The 10,187-nt window shown below is 39.7% G+C and overlaps 1 protein-coding gene across 2 annotated transcripts in view; it reads left to right on the top strand.

The window, feature by feature from the left end:
• Positions 1–7,529: 7,529 nt before the first annotated feature.
• SLC15A2 (solute carrier family 15 member 2) overlaps positions 7,530–10,187 on the top strand; it is a 47,829-nt gene continuing 45,171 nt past the window's right edge. For both annotated transcript variants that reach the window (XM_004373636.1, XM_004373637.1), the window contains exons 1-2: positions 7,530–7,663; positions 9,781–9,868. In XM_004373636.1, the coding sequence (XP_004373693.1) occupies positions 7,559–7,663; positions 9,781–9,868 (193 nt within the window). In that variant the 5' untranslated portion in view covers positions 7,530–7,558. The remainder of the gene's footprint in view (positions 7,664–9,780; positions 9,869–10,187) is intronic.

Genomic DNA, 10,187 nt, shown 5'->3' with positions numbered 1-10,187 from the left:
ATATATGATTCTTGGCTGGTAGATTTTTTCCTTCAAGGCTTTATATATGTCATCCCATTGCCTTCTTGCCTGCATGTTTTCTGCTGAGTAGTCCGAGCTTAGTCTTATTGACTCTTCTTTGTAGATGGCTTTTCGTTTACCCCTAGCCACTCTTAACATTCTCTCTTTATCTTTGGTTTTGGCAAGTTTGATTATAATATGTGTTGGTGACTTTCTTTTGGGGTCTACCTTTTGTGGGGTTTGATGAGCATCTTGGATAGATATCTTGTTATCTTTCACGATATCGGGGAAGTTTTCTGCCAACAAATCTTCAACAATTCTCTCTGTATTTTGTTATTTCCCACCCCCCGCCCCCCACCAGTTCTGGTACTCTAATCACTTGTAGGTTATTTCTCTTGTTAGAGTCCCACATAATTCTCAGGGTTTCTTCATTTTTTAAAATCCTTTTATCTGATTTTTCCTCAAATAAGCTGGTGTCAAGTGCTTTATCTTGCATCTCACTTATTCTGACTTCCATTGCTTCAATACTGCTCCTATGACTTTCTATTGAGTTGTCTAATTCTGAAGTTTTATTGTTAGTCTTCTGGATTTCTGATTGCTGTCTCTCTATGGATTCTTGCAGCCTATTAAATTTGTCATTATGCTCTTCTCTAATCTTTTTAATTTCCTCTATTGCATGTTCTGCTTTTTATTAATTTCCTTCCTAATTTCTTGAAGAGTTGTGTATATTAATCTTTTGTATTCTGCCTCTGGTAATTCCAAGAAATTTTCCTCCTCAGGAAAATTTCTAGGTTCTTTATTTTGGGAGCTTGCTGAAGCCATCGTGGATTGCCTCTTTATATGATTTGATATTGACTGTTGTCTCTGAGCCATCAATAAGTTATTATATTTATTTATTTTATGTTTGCTTACCGTGTCCTAGCTTCTTGCTTTATTTTGATATGGCCAAATAGGCTGCTCTTATGAGCTAGTTTCATCATTGGCACCTTTGAAACTCTAATGTCCTGTCACCAGGTGGTTTGATCTGTTACTAGGTATGTGAGCTTGGGAGTCCACCCACTCTTCCTGTATGGATTCAGCTCAGGTGCCCAGGTAGATAGCCACCAAATGTGTGGTGTACGCTCTCACCAAATGTGTGATGTACGCTCTCACCTACAGTCCTAGACAGCATGGGTGGTTGGTGTAGGCACAGGCATCTGGCTATAGCAGGGGGACACACTCTGAGCAAGGCAGGGGGCTGACAGCCACACCCGAGTGTCCAGGAGGAAGGCACATCCTTGTTCCCTAGAGTGCATAGTTGGTGGGTTTTGCAGCTGGACTATGAGCATCCAATGCTGTTGGCTGTAAGGACTGGGGGGCACCTTTTATTCTTGGGCCCCTATCGCAGGTGACTAGGTGGTGTGGGTGGAGCCACCAGTCCTCAGGCCCCTGATATGGGTAGGTGAAGACCCTGCTTAATAGGCAGAGTAGTGTCAAATGTCACGAACCTGCCACTTCACAGCTGAAACAGTTTAAGTTAGACTTCAGGTATATACCCTGTTGTACTGTGGTAATGAGGGCCTACACTGTTGAAATGGGCCCACACAAGTCTCTGCAGGGGGAAAGGCACTCAAAGTCCATGGATCCCTTATGCCTGTGCCTAGGCAAAGTACTTGTGCCTACCCTGGATTCCTGGCTTCGGGGAGCCTGCAGTTTATTTTTTTCCCCTGTTTGTTAATTTGTTCCCTCTCCAAGGCTGAGAGAATGGCTCAGGGCATGTGACGGATCCTACTTCTGGCCCAGGGGACTCGGCAATTGCTGAAGCCGTTCTGGGACCCAGTGCAGAGCAGGGAGTGGGGAGGTAAATGGGAGAGAGGTTTTTCCCTAAGGGGGGTGTTTTTGATCTGCGCGGTAGGCTGTACACAAGTACTTATCTTTCACTGATCTACAGCTGCTTTTCACTGGTTCTGGGTGGCTGAGTAGACTCTCTGAAGCTGGGTCTCTCCCAGTGCGGAATATGTCTCCTGAGCACCACTGCTTGCCTGCCTCACTGCTCACCCATGAGCTGCTCAGAGCTGAAGGTCTCAGGCTCTCGCCAGGTCATGTCTGACAGTTCCTTGCTGCTTCTGAACCTGTCTCTCCCTCCCCCTGCCACTCAGTCCGGTTCCTCAACTTTGCCTTAGATGTTCAGGGCTCCTAGATTGTCATATATAATTGATTCACTTGTTTTTGGGGGACTTTGTTGTAAGAGGGTCCACCAGAAGAGTCTGACTACTCTGCCATCTTGGCCCCGCCTCTCTGCAGCTATTCTTAAAAAAAACTCAAGTAAAATATAAATAGCGAGAAATGACTTAAATTTACTAAAAACTTTACCAAAACCCATCAGTAAATATTATGCTAAATAGGAGAACTCTAAAAACATTTTCATTAAAACCACAAACTAGACAATGATAACCTTCTTCCACCATAATTATTCAGTATTGGCTTGCAGTTCATAGCAAATGCAACAAATCTAATATAAACTTTGGAGAAAAAAAATTACACCTCTCTTCTTATGATATGAAAGATCCTAGTGAAAAATAAGACAGTTTGGTAAGATGGCTGAATACATGAAAATTATACAAAGTTACCAAGTTTTCCCTATTCTAGCAACAAGCCTCTAAAAAATAAATGGAGAAAAAATTCATTCACTATGTTGTTGGGTGCAGTCCAGTCGATTCCAACTTATAGCAACCCCATGCGGCAGAGTGTAATTACTACCCAACAGGGCTTCTAGCTTGCAATCGTTATGGAAGCAGATTGCCAGGTCTTTCTCTCTTGGACCCACTAGGTGGGTTGAAACTGCCGACCTTTTGCTGACCAGCCGAGGACTTAATCATAACGCCACCAGGGCTCCTTTCATTGACTATAAGAACAAAAATTATAAAATTCTTAGAAATGAATTTAAGCAAGAAAGACACAGTAGCTACATGAAGAAAACAATGACAAACACGTTGAAGGACATAAAACATGGATCTGAAAAAATGAAAGGCATCTCATGCACTTAACTAGAAAGACTTAATATAATAAAATCAAGATATTAAATTAATTCTACTTATAAATGTAATGCAATTTCAATCTCCAAATGATCTTGAAATTTATGTGGAAAACTAAATGTTCAAATTAAGAAAAAGAATAGTGAGTGGACTTGCCTTATCAGATGCCAGAACATATTCTATATGTTCAAAGCCACTATAATCAAATAATTGACACAGGAATAAACAAATAGATTAGTGGAACAAAATAGAGATCCCATAGTTCCCAATATATATGAGAATTTAATATATAACAAGGTAAGATTTCAATTATAATGGAAAAGAACGAGTTATTTATAAGTGGTGCTGGCATAACTGAGTATCCATTGAAACAAAAGAATATTAGAACTCTGTTTTACAAAAATTTATGGCCCTCAAAGACTAAAGACTAAAATATTTACTATCTGGCCCTTTACAGAAGACTCTTTTCATTTTTACAGAAAAAGTTTGCCAACCCCTGTTACACAGTATATGTACAATAGGAGTAGAAGAGACCTCTTTAACCAAGATAGGGAACTTGAAACTATTAAAAAAAAGACCAAGTATATATTTGACCATGTACATTATTTTCAAATGACATGATTGTGTGCATGGGAAATCTAAATAATCTCAAACCGCAATGGCTAAGTGCTCGGCTGCTAACTCTAAGGTCGGTGGCTCAAACCCACCCAGCGGCTCTGTGGGAGAAAAGAACAGGCAATCTCATGTAAAGATTACAGCCTGGAAAGCCCTATGGGGCAGTTCTACTTTGTAACATGGGGTGGCTATCAGTTGAAATCGACTCGATGGCATCTAACAACAACATATATATATATATACTGTATATATATATAAAGACAGAGAGAGAGAGACCTACAAACATACAGGGAAGGTGATTCTGGGAAACATAGCTCCTAGCTTAAACTAAGTTGACAACAGCACAACCTTAAAACTGGAAATATCCAAATGTTCATAAAGAGAAGAATGGGTAAATAAATTGTGACTTATTTGTATAGTGAATTCTACAAACAATGGAGAAAAAATTACTGCTATCACAGGCAACAACATGGATAAATCTCCCACACATAATGTTGAGTAATAGAAATCAAACACAAAGAATACAAACAGTGTTTTTCCATTTATATAAAGTTTCTAATCAGGCAAAACCAATCTATGCTGATAGAGATCAGAACAGTGATCACCCTGGGGGAGAGGGTTTGCCTGGGAGGCAGGTATTGCTCTCTGAAGGACTTCTGAAGGATTTCTAGCACTGAGATGCTAGAAAAGTTTTATATCTTACCTGAGTGGTGGTTGTGTGAGTTATACATATAAAAATTAACTAAGCTGTACACTTAAGATTTGTGCACTTTACTATGTTGTATTTAACTTTAAAAATCCATGAATAAAATCAACAGGAAATATTTGCCACAAAGAGGACGACAGATAATATCAATAATATAAAAGCTCTTAGAAACTTACAAGAAGGGGACAAATAATTCAATAGAAAAATGGGCAAATGGCATAAATAGGAAGTTCTAAACATTCCAAAAACATACTCAGCAATTTCACTTCTAGCAATTTATTTTACAGATACATTTTACTTATATGCCAGGTTATTATTGCAGAATTGTTTATAATAGCAAAAACTCAAAACAACGCCAAAATGCATGAGTAGAGAACTAGTTAAATGAATTATATTTACATTCATATGTTTCTTTTGGAGCACATATTTGGAAGAGAGTTGACAGGTCATCAAATATGAGTACGTACAGTTTTGGTAGAAGTTGCCAAGCAAGTTCCTAAACTAGTTGTACCAACTTACACTTGCACCAGTAATGTATGAGAATTGCAGTTGCTTTAACATTTTCACCAACACTTGCTAGTCTTTTTAGTAATTCTGGTGGTTCTATAGTGGCATCTATAAGTAGAGGGTCAGAGAACAGAAGGAGGACCATTGACGAGATGAATTGACACAGTGGCTGCAGCAACGGGCTCAAACATAGCAACGATTGTGAGGATGGTGCAGGATTAGGCAGTGTTTTCATTCTGTTGTACCTGGGGTAGCTATGGGTCGGAATTGACGCGACAGCACCTAACAACAATAGCGGTATCACATCAATTATTTTAATTTTCATTTCCTTAATGACTAATGAAGTTGGTTTATTGGCCATTTTGACATCTTCTTTTGTGAAATATCTGTTCAAATCTTTTGATCATTTTTTCTTTGATTATCTTTTTGTTATGGATTTTTGGAGTTATTTATGTAGTCTGAACACAAATCCTTTGCCAGATATGAATGATTTCTCCCACTCTGTGAGTGGTCTTTTCACTCTCTTAATGGTGTCTTCTGCTGAACTAGTTAACTTACTAGTAACTGACTGTTCATTTTGTTTTGCATCCAGAGTCATTAACCAAATTATGTCAGAAAGAGCAGTATTTTCTGAGACAATAACTACAGTTTAATCATTAATGCCACAGTCAGAAAAGAAGCTTGTCTATTTTTCGTAAAGTTTGGTGGGAGAGAGGGGGAAATGAGGACTATAACAGAAGCTGAGAAGACATGGTCAAAGTCTGAGGTAAAGTTTAGGGAGGAAAGGGTAGTTTATCCCGGCTTTCCGTCAATAAATTACTCAAATAGGTAATCCGAGAACTTTGCAAGGGGATAGAATCATAGGTTCTCTCTTTCTCTCTGGTATTTTCAAATAAAATAATAAAATAATTCTTTCTGGTGTTGCCTGACTTTGTTGGTTTGGTCTTCATTTTTCTTTCCTTATTAGGTCATAGTTCTCTGACCATTCCTTTCCGTTTTCTTTTGACTGACAATTAGAAGGGCACCAGGATCTTTTGTTCTTCTTTTACCTCTTAGCAAAAAGAATACAGTATAACATATACCTATCACATCAAGCCTGTTCTTGTTCCTCCTCTGATGGGGACCACGTATTATATTCTGGAGTCATTAGGGAATCTAGCCACTAAAAATTAAGGAAAATGATGTTTGCAACAGTACCTAGAAAGAAAGTGCTTCACAATATTTGCTGAAATTAATTATTTCATTTTATTTATTTATGCTTTTAGTGAAAGGATGGATTCATCTGGAAGTGAGAACGAAAATACAGGGAATGAATTTAGCAAAGAACAATGACTCCCAAACATACATCACCAACCGATTTCTCTTGTTTCCTTTAGTCCTACCTCATCAATTGCTTCTATTTCTAGCTGAACTTCATTACCTTATTTTAAAGCAAATGACAAGTGCATATTCTACGTTCGTTCGCCCTCCTCCCCACAAGATATACCTCCTAAACTAAACTATGCTTATAGCCCGTTTAAGAAAATCCCTCCTGGGGAAAGGGTGTGGTTGGCAAAAAAATGTAGAAGGGCACGTGTTATTTTTGTAAAAATACAGTATAGGTTAAAACAAAAATTAACATATTTCCTGTATCTCCAAATTCAATGCATCTCAATATCCCAACTTTCTTATATTTTCATTGCACAGCCTCCATCATAATGGAGACCCTTAAGCCTGCATACCTAAATTATGGCCATAGGCATTACTGATACTAATCTCTACCTTTTACATATGGAAATTCCAGATCTGTGGCTTGCTAGCTGTGTGACTTTGGACAAGTTAACCTATTAGAACTTTAGTTTCTGTAAAACGGGGATAATAGTAAGAAGTACAGAGGTCTGTAAGTGGTGCAAATGGTTAAGGCATTTGGCTGCTGACTGAAAGGTTGGAGGTTCAAGTCCTCGGAGGTGCCTAGGAAGCAAGGGCTGGTGCACTACTTACAAAAAATCAGCCATTGAATACCCTATTGAGCACAGTTCTCCTCTGATACACACGAGGTTACCATGAGTCAAAACTGACTCAATGGCGACTCTTTTTTTTTTTTTTTTTGGTAGTAAGAATTAGAATACGTAAAAATGTATATTATTTACGTTATATATGTAATTTATATATAATTACATATATGTGTTTATATGTATATATACTCATAACGACTCATAACCATCCTGTAGGACAGAGAAGAACTGCCCTGTAGGGTTTACAAGGAGCAGCTAGTGCATTCGAACTGCCACCGACCTTTTGGTTAGCAGCTGAACAACTGCACCACCAGGGCTCCCTAGCATATAATAAGTGTTCAATAAATGAGAGATACTCTTACCCTGAAATCAAATTTGTAATCTGTGCTTGAGGTATTGTATTACTAACTAGCAGTCATTTGTATAAATAATATTTCTTAAACATTCCGTTCTTTATGAATTCTCTAGCACTGTCTCCATGCTCTCTACTTTTACATAATCACTCTTTGGAACTGGTCTCTAATGCGCAACCCTTTCTTTTCCTATAGCTTCCGGCTTTGCTCTGAGCCAACTACTGAAGCCAACACCCACAGGGTTAAACCTAGTTGCTGAAGCCACCTCCCCCTCCTGCTGCCAGTCCCCCTTCTTACAGCAGGCTGGCAGCTGTCCCAACTGCCTCCCTAAGCCAAATGCCTCAGGAGAGAGAGAGTAAGGAGCCGGCCATGAATCCCTTCCAGATAAATGAGTCCAAGGAAACTGTTTTTTCACCTGTCTCCACTGACAGGGTTCCACCTCGACCTCCAGGCCCTCCGGAGAAGTCACCTCCGGTGAGTCCTCAGATTCAGTTCTTACACTAACCGGAATAGCCTTGCTTTTTGAGCGCTCCTGATTGGCCCCCTGGAGCTCCAGGCTGAGCTGAATTAGGATATAGAAATTATTCTTGCCTGGAGTTAGAATTAGGAACCCTGGTGGCCCCGTAGTTAAGGGATCGCTGCTAAGCGCAAGCTCGGCGGTTTGAACCCACAGTTACGCGGGAGAAAGATGTGGCAGTCTGCTTGCGTAAAGATTTACAGTTTCAGAAACTCTATGGGGCAGTTCTACTCTATCCAACAGGGTTGCTATGAGTCGGAATCCACAAGAGGGCAATGTTTTTTGGGTTTTTTTTTTTAGAGTTAGAATGAATGTAAAAAACCAAGTCTGAACTGAAGCTTCCTTTACTTAGGAGGGGAAGGAAGCAGCAGGAAGAGGTAGAGTTCTTTAGCTGGGACCCAGGGTTTTGCTGTAGTTCATTCTATATTCTGAGTTTTGTTTCCCGGGGGGCGGGGGGCGGAACACAGCAATTTGAAGATCCAGGGGAACTTGGCAAGCGTGCTTGTCTGGAGAACTGTGTGTGATTGTTCTTGCTTTACCAGATAAAAAACTTAGCCCTTACTTCCCACTGTGTGCAGAGCTCATGCAGAACACCCAGGGAAGTAGAATAGACTCAGTTTCTCTTACTATGGCTTCCTCGTTTCCAGTGGGAGGTAAGGCAAAGAAACAAAGAAATAATCATAATGTTCCGCATCGTATACTTGTTAAAACACTTCCAAGTTCATTATCTCATTTAATCCTCATATCAAAATCCTGTAAGTGGAGAGGATATAATAATAATAGCCAAATTTATTGAGTTCTTACTATGGGCCGAGAAGTGGTATAATTCACATTCCTTTGGAATAACAGAACTGAGACATCTGGACACGTGCAGCCTACCGACTAGCGTCGGTATGTTAACATAGCTAGTGCCAGTGTTAGCTAGCTAGTGACAGGGTGTTAACTGAACTCCAGGTAACATCATTCTCAAGCTGTGAGCTGGGAAGTTGAAAATCCTAGTTCATTGACTTTCATGCAAAATATTATCATGCATTAACATATATTAATACTTAGGGGCATTATTTATATACATCTATATGAGCAAGTGAATAAATACATTGATTTATTTTATCTATGTATTTAGTTATATCTTTTATGGCCCTGAAGGATTTTAGGCTGCTTACAAAGATGTATATACTTCTCATGCACTAAGAAAAGAACCAGAGGCAATATAAATCTCATGATAAGATTTGACCATCCCAAGGGCAGACCTCCCCACCCCTGCTCGGGTTAGTTGGGCTATCATAATGGACAGGGGCACTTGTACTAAAACATGACATTCCTTATATTCCGGCTTATATACTACATGAAATAGGATAGTCCTTTTTAATGTCCAGTAGGATTAACATGAAAATGTTATCACTTCGGCAGGAAGAGCAGACATTTAATTTTATGGGATTTAAGACTCAACACAACTGCTTTTTTTTTTTAAGAACCTTCTGCCCAAAGTCAAGGTGATCCATCAGCTTCCCTTTAGGATCTCTGCCTTTCGTGCTGGGCTGTGTGCTTGGCTCCAACAGCCCCTGCATTGAAAATCATTATATTGCCAGGATTTCTTCTGGCATGCTGAACGGGACACTCTGTATATGTCAAGTGAGGAAAAGAAGGGCTAGTCTCCACAGAGAACCTAAGCAGAATACTGATATCTGAATCTAACTGCATGGACATCAGGCACTCCACAGACCACCTCTTCATCCTGTTCCTAGAAATAAGCCTGATTATTCTCCTGCCCAGAGCCCCTGACTTTTCATTTACTAGTTTTGGGAAAATGAGCAGGTCCTGTATCTAAGGCCAGAGAATGTCCAAGCAGTTTTATTTTAAATGAATGAAGAACAAAGTAAAATTCAGACTAGCTTCTATTACTCCTAAATCAGCAATGCAAACACTTGCTAGTGTGATGAAAGCCGTTTCATGAAGAACTCTCACAATACCTATCACTGAGATAGGAAAAATGAGTTTTGCTGTTGAGGAGCAATCTAGTGGCTTAAGTAGGGAAAACAACTCATGCCTGAATCATTGCCTTTTTGTTTCATAGAAAATCTGTGGCACCAACTATCCACTGAGCGTTGCTTTCATTGTGGTGAATGAATTCTGTGAGCGCTTTTCCTATTATGGCATGAAAGGTAATCTTGGTGTCCCAGTGTCCTGCACTTCTCCACTCATCCCTACTCATATAATAGCCCGGCCTCCTTGAAGGGACTTATTTCTCTTATCTACTCTTCCCACCTTAGTCCAAATTGGTCCCTTCCTTTGGCCAAGATTTCCAGTAAATGCCTCATGGAATTCATCTGGTAACTCCTCCAGGCCAAGAAGAGAAGAAGAGAAGGGCCTGATAGAAACCAGAACACAGTCTGTGAGAATGTAAATGGGGAAAGCTCTTATCATCCGAGTTCCATTCTTCATACCTCTTTCTCAGGCCTTTGAACCATATTGTTGTTGAGA

This window comes from Trichechus manatus, unplaced genomic scaffold (genome assembly GCF_000243295.1).
Source record: "Trichechus manatus latirostris isolate Lorelei unplaced genomic scaffold, TriManLat1.0 scaffold00026, whole genome shotgun sequence".
Lineage (NCBI taxonomy): Eukaryota > Metazoa > Chordata > Mammalia > Sirenia > Trichechidae > Trichechus > Trichechus manatus.
The sequence above is the reverse complement of the archived record's forward strand: the minus strand, read 5'-3'. Positions and strand labels throughout refer to the sequence as shown.